Here is a 15,177-nt window from a genome sequence, read left to right on the forward strand (position 1 = left end):
AAGAGAGCATGTTCTTAGAAGGCTAATCCAGCTCACTTGAAATTCTGTACTGCTGCAGACAAACTTCTTTCAGTGCTGAGGTAATATGTTTAATTCCACCTGAGGAATCCCTCCCCTACTCTTTAGAAAAGTCATATTGTTTATTTCACATGCATAACTGCTGTAAATAAATTAGACACACAGTGTAATATCTACAGAATTTAACATTTTTGTGCCTACTGACAATATGAATCAGTGAATTTAACCAGCAAATGGAATGAGACTTTTTTTATAACTATTTGCTACCGTATTACAGACTAGATCTGTTCCTCTGTGGTAAAGAAAAAAAATTGTGTGTGGAAGACACTGTGTGTGTTAATTATGCTAAAACATGCACACTGATATAAATAAAAGGCAGCAAATTATGGCACTCTGTCCAAAATCATTACTTAAGTGCAAATATTTGCTATTGAAATAATTGCTTAGAAAGTGTATTTACATAATTTCTTAGCTGATCAAAGCTACCATTTTAATTAACAGTCATATTCTGCATGCTTGCGTGCATCCGACAAACAGCCCTAACCATGTAATCTCCAAGGATGAACCAAAAAGAATCTTTGTGGATGACAATATATGAAATATTATGTACATTCTTCTTCATAAACTGAAACAGGTGGCTCCACTAAATGATTTAATGTCCAGCAATAATTATCTACTGTGGCAGTGAGTATTATACAATATATTTTTTACCTGGAAAATGTGATAGTTATGTGTATAATTTGCACTCCTCAAAAGGAGGCAAATAAGTGTTTCCTAGATTGGACATATTTCAAAGTGGCTTTTTCAACTACATCCACAAAAGTGTAGCGGCTTGTGCTGCACACCTATGCAAGCAAAAATGCAATGGCATAAAACCTTGACTATGTTATACCAGCACATGCTATCGGTTCTGGTATCAGAGGAGACATATTTTTCTGCCATAGATGAGCAGGAAGTCAGTCGCAATGAGAGAACTTTGTGCTTCCATTTGGATGCCAGGTCAATACAACTAGAGATGTGAACATAAAGGATTTTTCTGGTCACTACATACACACACACACACAATAGCCAAGAACTCACAAGGATCCAGCCTCCACATTTGGACCTCGGACATAGAAAGGAACTCTGATATCAAACTCATACGGCATGGACTTTCCTTTCACCAGCCCAAACTGCCCAATATGATAACCATGGTCTGCTGTGTATATTATATACGTATTGTCCAGTTCACCTGTTTCAACCAACATATTGTAAATCTGAAAAAAAAGCAAAACAAAATATGAAATTCATTCCACTGAGTAGTACCATATGCGGAATATTGGATACAATTTTCTGCCTATGTGTAATATTCAAATAAATAACAACAGTTTTATTATGCCACTGAGTTATCACAATGAACTATTCTGAATAATCCATAATCAGATAATAATTGATTATATATTTTTATATATAATTATATATAATATAATATATATTATATATAATACATATAACATATATAAGTTATAGATATAATATAATAAATAACTACCTGAATATTGTGGCTATTACAAGGCAAACTTCTGTTTTCTGTTTTAAGGTAAGCACATTAGCATGCCGTATTTTCAAAAGTGCTTGGGTTCAGTATTTTGCATGAGAGCTGTCAAGATAGTACTAAATACATACGGTAACAGAGACAGAAGTTTCAAGGTGATAAGCATTTTTGAAATTTTCTCTCCATCTTTATCTTTTTCCTGCAGCAAACAATTTTAATAAAATGACAGCATTTTGAATATCACACTCATTTAAGCAACACTCAACGATCTTGCCTTCAGACAGATGAGTCCCCATTACGCAGAATATCTGCAGAATCTCTTCCAGATAAATATCACTCAATCATGCTCTCTCACTAGCTGGAGAACTAACATGGAGAACTAACATGGAGAATTAAGAGGAGCTTTAACTCTGTGATTGTTTCTATGGATTTACATGAGAATCTTTATGTGAAATGTACTAACTTGAGCACCACAGATCAATTTTTATGTGACATTTTCACCTGCAAACATACGAAGGTGGTGGGGTACCACCAAAGTGGTGCCTCACACAGATCCAGAACAAATCAGCACAGAAGAAAACAAACTCTGTTGTTGTTGGTTTGGATTTTTTTTTTTGTTCTTTTTTGGTTGGTTTGTTTGGTTTTGGTTTATGGGTTTTTTTTAATTTTGAAAGACTATTAGATGCATATAATCCAGTAGAAAAGATCCAGCTAACTTGGCAATTACAACTAAAAAAAACCCCAACTGATTTTGCTTGCAGTGAATCACTCAAAGTGAAACCATTTTACTAAACAGAAAATCAAAATAGTGTAGTAAAATAGCCGATCTCCCCTAATGCTGGTATCTGATCCACCTAAACAGGTTCATTAATATGAAGTAGAGATCATACTTGCCTGAATCCGTAATTATAAGACATTACTAACAAGTTGATGCAATGCCATCCAGATAATCTCATCTTTGCCTTACAGGACTCCTCTTATTTTACGTTCTACTTTTTTTGAATAAGAATGCCAAGAGATAAGCAGTAAATTGCAACACCTTTAAATCTGCCTTCTTACAACTGGAAACCCATTCTTTTTCAGATTAGCTTTTAGCTAATTCAGAGGTTTCTGTTCAAGACACCCAGCTTGCAATAAAGAGATTTCATTGTTACATAATGCAGACTTAATTAAAAAAAATAATCTACCTATGTATTTATTTACTTCTAACATTTAACATCCTGGGCCTGGTTTGCCATGGGATTATTCCAGTTAGGACTCCTGTAGCATCACTTGTTGTTGTCGCTCTCTCGGAAACTCAGTGTTACAGGATCAAAACAGGCCCACAGTTAGGCAGTTATTTCCAACAGGTTGTAGGATGACTTTTCAGTATCAGGTGACACATTTTTAGAATTTATGATGTACCTTTTTTCAGGTGATCCCTCCCTCTTCCCCTTAAATCAGTAGTGGCTCTGTGGCAACAAACCAGCTCACTTACACCACCCAACTCATGGTACCTGTCTTTAGGAGATGAGGATCCTTACACATTGAATAGAGAGACAAAATCCTCAGAGGTGAAAGGATTACGCACTATTAAAAAATTGGTGCAGTCCTCCTCCTCCTTCCTTCCCCCTTATCTTCATATACAGCACAGCCTGGAGCCTAACTCAAGAAACAAGCACCTGTTTAGCCAAAAAAAAGTGACTACTAATCTTACCATCTCCATAGAGTCGTCCACGGACATGAGTGTTTGAAGGCGCTTTCTCTGTAGCATGTTAGTGAACTCCATGTGTATAGGTTTCATGGGACCTGTATACCTCATTATCCAGTGCTTGTCTGGGTTTGGAGCATAGTTATAACTGGGAGTGCTAAGCAACAGAGAGAAAACCAGAACGTTTTAGCAGCGGAGAAAAAAGCCATAGTAATGTATACCAATGATTTCTATTTGATCAACACTAGAGGACTAACTCTCTGAGGTACACAAGAAAGTACTAGATTTACTTTGGAAAAGTCTTACACTTTTATGTTCCATATGAAAGATGGAAGAATGAAAACAACTCTGTGGGGAAGAAAATCTATTAAAAGAATATACATTGTTTTTGCAGTGTCTTCAGACTAACATGGATACATTTCAAGGCCAAGAGACTAGCCTCAGAAGTCGAACTCCACAAGTATGATCTGGATGAAGCATGTACTATAGAGTTCCTACTCATGTAATTGCTTTGCTTTCACTCTGCCCACATTAGCACCAAATATTACGGCTTATGCAAGCTGTTTAACAATAACTATAGAACTTGCTGAAAAGGTTCTACCATGTTCTTTAACAGCTTTTTTTAATTCAACATGACTGGCTACTTGAATACTTTCACACTCATGTACCCAGAGGAGCACAGGCACCCTACCTGGCGGCATCAAACTGCATGTGAGCTCATGGCAAGCAGAAGTGGATACATAGCTGCATTTTAAAGACCTGCCAAGAAAAGCAGGGGTGAGGGGAAATAGGAGTGTATTTTGCAGACACTTTCCAGCCACCAACTCCTTTGTGATCATCAGAACCTTTAATTAAAGCCCCTACAAAATCCCAAGAGCTGGATTCAATGTCCTCCTGGAATCTCACAGCCCCTCCAAGTTCTCATGATCCTTAAATCATTAAAGTGATGAGGAGACTGTTTGTCCGTAATTTCATGTTGTTGGCAGTTCCAGAGAGTGCTTTTCTGTGCATAATTATACTGCTTTAGGTTACTTAGATCTAAACAAAAGATTTATTTTGGTATATCATTACCATAACGTTGACTCTCTGCATCACCAACTCACTAGAAAGCTATAATATAGCTTACATTTGCAAGAAATACTATTTTTACCTACTATATCTATTCCTAAAAAGTTTGTTATTACTTAAGATTGAGAACCACCTTTGTCAATTTCTTCATATCTTGGCTCAAACACATCACCTGCAGAGTCTAAAAAATTAAAAATTATTTTTCCTAAGTGATTTGTTGAGGCTTCCTTTTTTCATTCAAAGCAATAAACTCAGTCTATGCAAATGTGCAAGCCAAGAGGGTGACACAGTAACACAGGGAAAAATAGCAGATATGCAGTTATTTTCTTCTTCCTAACATACAATTTCCTGATAAATTCAGCTCCTATTTGGCAAATATCTACTGTTGTTTTTGTGTATGCAACAGAGCAGCAGGGTAAGTTATTAAGATAAACAATAGTAATATAAGTTGAAACTTCTCCTCGAAATACTGTGTTTCTAATGTATCTTTGAATATGACAGGAAGTCTTAAGAGTTTTAATATAAATATGAAATTAATAATCTGACAGTGAAATGTTTTATGCTGAAAGCCTCTGTTAGGCGCTATCTGAAAAATGTGCGTAGGCGGCAAATCGAGGCTTCTTCATATAGGGAGGAAAGGGCTGGTGTTTATGCTCTCTGTATTGTTAATAGCCTCTTGAATTTCAGAATGTTATTGTGGCTGAAATAATGACATTGCTCCTTTGAAAATGCTGACAGTTATGGAAACTGTTGCTATGTGATGCCCAGAATGAATCAAAAATGCTTGGCAAACTCCTTTTCAGCTTACTTTGTGATTTCCTGGCTGATTTGAAACCTCCTGCTGTTTAATCCAACCAAAGCCCGTGATTTTCTTTGATTACTACAAATGTAACCCTCTTACACTTAACAGATTTGTGTCTTATGGGAAAAATACACAAATATAACATTCCTAGAAGTTGGTTAAGATAACCTCTTCAAATGTACTCACAAGATAAGTCCTAGTCTGATTGCATTTGACCTTGGAAAAGATGGGCAGTAAAACGTACCCTCTACAGAAATAACATTTCTGATCACTGTTAAACTGCCCAGCTGTTGCATTCTCTGCAGCTATCGGTATAGGCAGTAAAAAAAGGAAAACCAGCCATGTAGCCTAGGGATTTGCTATGTGAATGCTGGTTGATGTGGATAATTTTTAAACAAGACAAGACTGCAGATGCACATGAAAAGGAGCCCTATAGAACAAGATGGAGAGAGACTGCACTATAGGGCTGAATGGTCATACCAGCTAGTATATGCAATAATAGAAGCAAGAGAACAATAGCATAAATTAGCAACAGAAGTACATACCAGAGCTCCCAAGCAAAGTACTCCAATTGTCAGTCTATGCTAAAATCCATACCACTAACTTTCAGCTATTATTAGCAATGCTACACAATGCAGCATGTATGTCAACCAGTGTAAGCATTACAGTCACACCTTCACTTTGCTTTGTGGATATAGTTCAAGAATCTGCCTGCAGACTTTGTCAGTGCTGCCACAAGAAGAGGTAGAGAGCCATGCCACATGGTGTTCTGCCTTCTGATTCTGGGACCAGGCAAAGACTTTGCTCAGGGTATTGCTTACTGCATTAGGGCAACTCATAAGAAGTGTTCTACCTGTGTTCTGATCCTTCTCTACTATATCCACATGACAACAAAACACGGAGAACTGCCTACACCCCTTTATCATTGACAGATTTATCTGTCACTGAGGGATTCCCCGGAATGTGGGAACACGGGAAAAAATGGAAAGTAGAGAACTAATTTGTACATACAGTGAGGGAATGATGCACATTATGCATGTTTACATTTAATCTTAAACCCTCGATTGAAATTAAAACCCTTAGATATTATTATTATTATGTAGTGCCAGGAAAATTGTTCAGAATAAGATTGGCAGTTTATTTGCACAAGATGTACATAAAACCCTATTTAATGTTCATATCCAAATGAAAACCACAGTTCCTTAATCTACTAAGATAATTTGTTTCTTTACAAACAAAACTTGTATCCACAAAGTGACACTTCCTGTATAACTGTTATCACTGTAAGAAAAGTCACCTACAATTAAAAATAGTTTTGTGTAACTACTTCATAATCAGGAAGATAAACCTAGTTTGTATGAAAAATAAAACTTAAACTATGAGCAAAAGAAAAATAGATGTAGTTTATATTTTTCATTGATGGCCCTCCTCAAATCCTTCTACTCTTTCATTCGACTAGCGTAATTACATTGCTGTAGAATGTTGCTTAATAAATGATTATCATCTCTGAGATATGAATGCCTTCCAAAGGAACTTCTAATAAGACTGAGGTCAATACTGTGTATAACCTATGAGAAGTTGCTCATTTGGCATTTCTGTAATTTTCATTTCAAAGAAAATAAATGAGCATAAGACGGCAAACAAACACAAAATACTGCATTGCTGTAGATCTAGGACACAGATTCTCTTTGGTAGCACAGCACAAAATAGTGAAATATATAACTCTTAAGTTATGCAATACCTAGACAATAGAACAAAGGAAGCTTCTTCTCTCAGACTCTATTTTAAATGAAGTGAAAAAGCTCAAATGGATTTCACTGGACTTTGGACTAGTCCTGAGCAGCTTTGGCTACCAATTGATTATTATTTCCATCAGTTCCCAGTTCCTTCACAAATCCAAAATAAAACAGAATTCCCCTTTAAAAAAAAAATTAAAAATGGCACGTAGGAAGAAATTTACAAATGCTGAACTTCAGTGAAGGCATGAAGCAGTAATTAGAAAAATATTGGAATGTTTTCAGTTGTGCCAAAAGGTGATTTGGGAGAACCATTAATTTTATCAGCATGCGAGGAGATGTCTGTAATGGAGCATTACAGAGCTGTACCTGTAAAATGTCTCTGTACTATAAACAAGAACCACCTCATCATGGAGCTTATGAGCATGTTAACTCAGGAACCAGGTGATACTGCTTTTGGGACCCGTTCAAGACATTGTACTGGGTCATGTACAGACATACCAGCTCATTCAGAAATAGCTTGTCTAATTTCGTGCTGCAGGCCTGTATTTCCTTTCTTTCCATATATGAAACAGGAGTAATAAGTACTGCATACTATGTGATTTTTGGTTATACCCATAATATAGTTTATACATAAGGACAGGGAGATAGACTTTCTTCCCCTGAAGAGATTACAGCCCAAGAACCAGATTTGGATCCCCCTGCTCAAAATAAAACAGTGCTTTAACTTCCCAACTAGGTTGTAACAATGTCCAATGAATTCAACGTGAATCTTTCCATTTATCTCAGCAAGCTACAATTCTGAGTTCTAGATGCAGTAGCCATTCTGAAGATACTTGTACTAGTCTGAAGAGGTAAAAGAAAAAAAAAAAATCTCGAAACTCTTCTTATATATTTGTGACAAACTTATGCCAAGAGTATTATAAAGCAAATGCTATTCCCCCAGAGATACCCAGGACTTCTGTACTCCTGAACCTGGAAATGAAAGGGTTTTATTTTTCCTTACATGTGTTGTGAGGCATTAGGAAAGAGATGTGAGTACTGAGGGGCTGAATCTTCAGGGCCATGAGGAGCAGCATGGCTTATAACCATCAGTACAGGCCTGTGAGGATACATCTTCTTTGAGATTCTGAAGAAGGTAATACTGTCATTGGTAATCAGATCAGTTAGATAATCCTGCAAGTAGAAGCAAAAGTATAATGAGATACTTGAAAAATAATTCAAGTTGGGGGGTGAGATGGGAAGGGGAGGTCTGAGGTCTCATAAGAAACAGGAAAAAAGAAGCTACTTCACTCAGAATGGGAGGAGGAAGAGGGAGCAAGTTATAGATGTTAAAACTTCAAAAACTAAAACCAAATCATTCTTTGCTGCCTGGAAATATGAAAAGCAACAGCTTCCTCTCAGAAATGAATGACATTAAAGAAGATCAAACAGGACTCTTTCTTCCCAGAGTGTGTAATTACGTTATGAAGATCACAATACTAAATACAATGACTAGGTATTAATTAAAAAAAGAAAATTACAGGTCAATTTCTTTGCTTTTTGGTGTCAATATATTGAAGGTGTATAGTCTGACCTTACATCATAAAAGTGCTTTAAAAATCCGTATGCCTTGATGTTAATTTTTCTTAACCTCCCTCTAAACCAGAAGTCACTAAAACTAGAAGATACTGGGGTAATTGGACCAAAAAATTCATTCAATATTATAGGCACAGTGACAATCTGATAGAGATATAGCTCTATCAAATAAATTGCTGAGAATTTAGAAAACTTCCTTTAGAAGATACAGACTATCTTTCTATTTTCTAGGAAGTATCGTTATCATTCTTCTGATATCTGCTGGAGCTATAGGGATTGAAGACAGTATTTTTAATGACAAGCCATGTTCTCTCTTAGGTTACATCACAGGAAACGCTGCAAATATAAATACCCCTCAAACATGAGTCGGATATGAAACTGCACCTTTAAAAAACAGAATAATAACTGTCATGTCACAGCTGAATGTAAAAATCAGACATAATGTTTGCCTCTGGTTAAGTGAACAAGTACAAGATGTGTACACATTGGATTGCATCTCCTTTTAAGTACAGCTTTCTGTCCATGGTTCAGACACTTGCTCCTCTTTACCACTGCCAGTGTCCTTGGTCTGAGAAGTCAGCTCATCATTCATCAAAGGAAGCCTTTTTCATTGACTGTATTTACTTTCTCCAAATTATTTCCTGTGTATCCCAGAACCAGGCTGGCAAAGTCTCCATTCATAATTTTACACATTGGTCCCAACATGAGGCATGTCTGTTACGGAACTGCCATGATTATGACTGTTATGGATAGGATATTTTCACTCATGAAAGCAGGCGTAAACAGGCATAATTCCATCAAAGTTAACTGCAAGACCTCCATTCATAAGCATATGCAGGGGAAGGGAGAATGTGCCATAAGCCAGACCAAAGCAAAACTGACTTCTGAACATACTTTCAATACCTGAGACCACACTCATAGCTGAGAGAGAATACCGGAGTGCTCTCACAAATGCACTGACTTTTATCTAAAATGCACCTGTTCTTTAAGCTGGTTGGTCACTTTCTTAAGCGTGTAACTCATCTTTGATTTAGCCATTATAAGAGCATAGTTTTCAAACTTCATTTTGAAGATGAAGGTTTTCACCTGGTCAAAGTGAAAATCATTCAAATTCAACATTGCAGAACCAGTGTTTACCAAGCCAAAAGACCAAACAGAAACGTTTCCCTTAACTGATTTCTTTTTTTTAAAAGCTCCAGATGGTAGAGATTGTAGTAGACTGTGCGAATGCATACAAAACTAAAAATTCATCTAAAAAGTTGACACAAACTGAAAAAGAAAAACCAAAGTAGAATATATCCTGTTAGAAAATCTGAAAGAATTTGCAAAGATTTGATTTTCAGAGGATAAGTGCTTAGCAGTCACTTTGGAGGACAGAATCAGTAATGTTTTTTTTCTAGTTTTCCACTGGCACATAATTAACATTAACTATGTCAAGTAGACAGGGCTAAAAAATAATCTGATTATATCGTTCATTGCTGGAAAATTAAGTTTCCAGCAACAAAAATGGCAGGAAAGAAAGAGAAGCAGTCTTGTGTTTCAGCTTCTGTTTGTTCATTTGAACTCCAGTGTTAACATCAACAAGTGCTGTTGCTCTGCACACTATCATCTGTTTATTACCATAGCTGTGTATTATGAAAGAATGTGAAGATTATAAAAACATTTATGTTTTCATCACTTTTTTTTTTATTTATTACCAAACTCGGTAAGAAAAACTAAACCAAATGAAAATCTAAACATTTTCAAGTATTGCATACACAAAACAGAGCTGAGGATATTGGAACATGAAAGTTCTCTGTTGGCTCCTTGGTACAATGAGGAACAGTGCCCTGTGAAATCACTTGCCTGACTTTGTTCCATGTTAGATGTATTTCCACCGTAACATTTTTGGTACATAGCTGTAAAGATTAGCTCTCTCATTCTTCACAGATCAGAAGGGAAATAAAGACAAATAATTCTGTATATCAGTTGCCCCTTCCCCTTAGCAGCTCGTGACAGAAAAGGAAACCCTAGATGTCTGTTAAGTTTTATCTTTCAACACAAAGTACATTCAATTAAAAATGGCAAATGGGGGAGGGGAAGGGGGAAATGACACAGACATCAACCTTTTAAAGAAAAAATTGACTATGAACACATTGGTAATGAAATGCAAATATGGAAGCAGGATTTGTGCTCAATAAGAGAAAGTGAACCAAATCCCCATTAAGCAAATACACCTGACAAATTAGTATCACTCCAGAGTAAGTCAACTTTGTAAGTCGTACACTACTTAAACTACAGCAGTTTATGGATAAATTTATTTATCATCATACTTCAGAGATAATTCAGGCCATTTTAGGAATTCACAAAAGCTGGTTCCTTTGGAAAGGTTAACACTTTTGGCTGAAATAAACATACTTCTGACTGCAAACAGGTAACTGAGCTGTAGCATGTGCTAGATGAGGGGAAAAAACGGTACTGCGTTTGACAATGACTATCAAGCTTTTTAGTAAGTTTGGCCAGGGTATAACATCCTTGCAAGGATATTAGTGAACATAGGCACCTGTAACAATGCACGGAGATACAAATTTAATAGTTAAATTCTCCACTCATTCAGAATTATCATAAGATATACCAAGATATTATGAATTCTCCATCATATTATGGCTGTGAAAGAAGTTCTTTAAACTAACATAAAAAGATAGGTCTAGCTGGAGGGAACTGGATTCTTATCTCATTTACGCTTGTGTAACTCCACTGGAGTCAGTTCTATACCAGGGGAATAGATGACAATCTGACTCAGCACACAATAATTGAAATACAAAGCACAGAAATAGTTATCATGCAGCATTTAAATCCATTTTCACATCTTCAGCTCATAACACAGTCTCAGGTTGTTGTGTTTGTTTCCATTGCTGCTAACGACGTTTTCAGTAACATGACCCTCCCAGAATGGAAGATAATGAAAAGTCCAAACACGATGCCTATTGGGTTTTAGCTAATGTTACACATAGCAGCTTTCAAGTACGAAAAGAATTCTTCAGTTAGACTGAAACCATGAAGGGTAGCTTTCTTGCAGTCACGTCCAAATGTTAAAGAAATAGAAATAAATCGATAGGACCTACCCTGGAGTAGTCAAATCCATGCTTCTCCTTCACTCCATTTCTACAGAGAGTGTAGTTGTAAAATCGAGAGTTTTTAAGTAATCCAACCCATTCTTTCCAACCAGCAGGCACATAGGAACCATTGTATTCATTAAGGTACTTTCCAAAGAAAGCTAGGGGTAGAGAAAGCAGAAGGATAGTAAGAAGGTGTAACAGAAACACTTCAAAGACACCATATTTAACCATATTCTTTCCTTTCTATCTCTTCTGTGAGGAGCTTTGTTTTCTTCATTCAGATACATTTAAGGTAAGAGATAAGTTCCAAGTTATAAGTTTGCCTGTGTTTGTTTATTTCAGAGCTCCATAATGCAGATCTTTTGATTTACAACCTGACTACGTATGAGAGAAACTGGACCACAATTACCATTATATTTTCTTTAGTGCCTGATACATTCAGAGTCAGATGAACAAAACAGAGAATGCTTAAAATAGTGCCAGTTGCCACATTATCTCATCCTACTCTGAATCACCCAGTTCAGCTACATTTTTCATTTTGGTTACACCCACTTAAGCCATCTCCACCTAGGAAATGGCAGAAACAGTGAAGTCACTAATAGGAGGCTGGCTTGGGAGAAATCATGAGAAATGAGGACCATAAATACGATGACATTTTAAACTTGCTGCATAGAAGAAATGCAGCAGCAGCCTGTTTTCGCAGCACAAGTACAGAATGAATACAAGGATTCTTACAGAACACAGGGCAGGCATTTCAGCCCTCCTCCCAGAAGAGCTATGTATATGCTAGCCTTGCTCTGTAAGCCACAAGTGTACAGACACAAATTATTTTCCAGAAAATGGTTAAGGAAAATGAAAAGCATGAGATTTCTATCAGAAGAACACGAATTCTCTAAAGTATATGATGTACCCAATGATGCTTTTGCACTATTCCGGTAAAAAAATAAATAATTTAAAGGAACATACTTTTCGGTATTAGTTTATATGTTATATCATCACTATGCAATTACAGGATAAATTATACTGGAAGACTTTAGTCTAGCCAGTTTTTTAAAGCTTAAAGGCAAAATTCTGCTCTTGGGTCTGCAGACTGCACTGCGATTCAGCATCTGACTTTTCATGATCAGGGCTCAGATCTTAATTTTTGAATGGTCTAGCAATCCAAGTTAGCATTACCATCACAACAATGACTAGCACAAAGATCGTTACACTTGTTCCACTTGACATTACCAGTATTTTTAACCCAGCAGCACATAGCGCCTGCAGCACCTCATACTGACCATCTATCAGTAAACAGCTGTGCTTCTGTAAGGACAACAGAGTATCTGAGATTCTGATCTTGGCCTTAGATTAAAGCTCATCTCAAAGTCTAGGGGATTTGAGCACACAATTTGCAGTTCCCAGGTTCTTAAGATTTTTTTTTAAGCTTGCAGCCTACAATGTCTGATACTGCACTTTCTTGTACTTATATACATGCAAGGAGCAATACTGTGGAAAGAGTAGAACAGGTCTTCAGCCACTGTAAAAAGTGGCTTCAGTCTCACTGAAGTAAATGGATTTGTGTCTATTTCTGGTAGGTTGAATATCCGTCCAAAAGATAGACACAGTCAGAACAGTGAGAACCAGTGATACAAATCAGTACGTGAGAGAGCTCCGTATCATTACCTGATTGTGTTTTTCTTTTCTTAAAAAAATGGGAAATATTATATTAGCAACATAATAGTACAAAATAATATAGGGGAATGGAATTAAATAAATTTACAGGGAGTATATTGTGCACTGAATGTCCATAAGATCCAGCTCAAAGTGCTTAGGTAGAATTCCAAAGCATATTTTGAATCATCCTCCTGAATAAATTTCAACTTATTCAGTTAATGTGTAAGGTGAGCCAAGAGAAAGTAAACGTTTGAGATCTTTCAATGTGTTTGAAAGAGATGAAAGTGCTGACAAAATTATGATCTACATCACAGATGATGAGGAGGGCACATTTATTGGGACACAATTAATAAATTCCTTAAAATTACACTGTGCTTTCAAAATATTTTGCAAAAGCAGGTAAGGTGTTATGCTATTTTAAAGATGAGCCACTTACAAAAGGGTTAAGTGACTGATAAGCATGCTGCAGAAAAGAATGTCTCACTGTCCTAAACTACCTCATAACATCTTCTTTAACCAAGCAAAGTAAACTAGCAGCAATGAACAAAGCAAAATCTACTCCACTGTAGGTGAAAACTATCACATTACTCAGGGACTGTATTTATACAGTATACACACTTTTTCAAATTATTTTGCTTTATGAACAACTTCTAATTTTTAAAGAATGAAAGGCAACTCACAGTGGTTATGGGAAATTAAACAATACAGATGCACATTTTTTCTTGTCCTGGTAACAAGGAACACAGGATTGAAATACTGACCACTGTCTACAGTAGCAGCTATGCACAAGGCAGTCCAAAGCCTTTTGTCCCCCATTCAACATATTATATCCAAACAGAGATATATTTGGCATGTCTGCTCACGGGAACCAATCCATTCCTAAAACCTTTGGCTCAGCCAGCTGAAGGACTCAGGAAAGAGGCATTCTGTAAAGAATTACTTCATTGTTATTCTGCAGAGGCATTAAAGGAAAGTCTGGCGGAAGTTCCTTCCAGCACCTTTTGCATACCCCCCATTGTACATTCAGGATGTCTTTATAATCTTTCATGGATGTCAAAGTGCTTTAAATAATTTTCTCTGCTGTTTTCCAATCTTCCATTTCACATCTTTTTCTTTTCCCCCTCCTTCTCAGCCATTTAAAGGCTTGTTATTCAAAAACTTTTAAACATCACTCCTCCGCAGTACAAAATATTGGGTTACCATAAAGCTCTCTTGATGCTAGTGAAAGATTTTGATTTTGGATTGTAAAGATTCTCTCTAACACAATTTTTCCCCTCATCAGATTAGCTCACCACCAGAGACAGCTGCTCACTAGAGTATACATGCCTTTGGTACATCCAATTTCAAACTGCTCCAAGATTTCATTAATAAACATGCTCAGAGGCTGCTGTTTGATATGCTCAGTCATGTTCCTATATCCAGTCTATGAAATGATCATTAAAAAACATCCAAGTGGCTGTTTTTAATAAATGCGTTAAGAATATGATTTTCCTTTCAATACTATACAACGTAGTTTCTCCTAAGACTGCATAAAACAGGATATGCAAGAATTGAGTCCTTTGTACACTGTTACCACTTCCGCAGGGGTTCATAACCTTCTAAGGTTCTTTTCTCAGAGTCTCACCCTTCGAGGATAAGCACCTGGAAAATTCTTTGGTATAAAGTGGAATTTTTACAAGAGGTTTTGTTTTTTAAACTCTTCCTGTAAGGGAAAAAATTGTACACAAAAGAATTTTCCCTGTGCTATCAATTAATACAAAGGTCTGCTCTGAATGTAATATAACCACAGATATATCAAGGCCATGGCTCATTGCTTAGAAAGCAGACCTAGCATATTGTCAAATGCAGTGTAAAAGCACAATTAAAAGAACGGACATCAAGGCATCACTTACCACCATTGGAAATGTTCAAGCTAGTTCTATCACCTATCTATATCGTCTATCAAACTCTACAAGTTTGTTGGGGTTTTTTTTTCCCCTTTTTTTAAACACTAATTC

At 36.5% G+C, this 15,177-nt stretch overlaps 1 protein-coding gene across 2 annotated transcripts in view; it reads right to left on the bottom strand.

The window, feature by feature from the left end:
- SULF2 (sulfatase 2) overlaps positions 1–15,177 on the bottom strand; it is a 64,099-nt gene that overhangs the window by 32,012 nt on the left and 16,910 nt on the right. For both annotated transcript variants that reach the window (XM_009326733.1, XM_009326732.1), the window contains exons 3-6: positions 11,531–11,682; positions 7,855–8,024; positions 3,249–3,399; positions 1,099–1,274 (exon numbers count right to left, since the gene is read on the bottom strand). In XM_009326733.1, the coding sequence (XP_009325008.1) occupies positions 1,099–1,274; positions 3,249–3,399; positions 7,855–8,024; positions 11,531–11,682 (649 nt within the window). The remainder of the gene's footprint in view (positions 1–1,098; positions 1,275–3,248; positions 3,400–7,854; positions 8,025–11,530; positions 11,683–15,177) is intronic.

This window comes from Pygoscelis adeliae, unplaced genomic scaffold (assembly GCF_000699105.1).
Source record: "Pygoscelis adeliae isolate BGI_AS28 unplaced genomic scaffold, ASM69910v1 Scaffold286, whole genome shotgun sequence".
Classification (NCBI taxonomy): Eukaryota; Metazoa; Chordata; class Aves; order Sphenisciformes; family Spheniscidae; genus Pygoscelis; species Pygoscelis adeliae.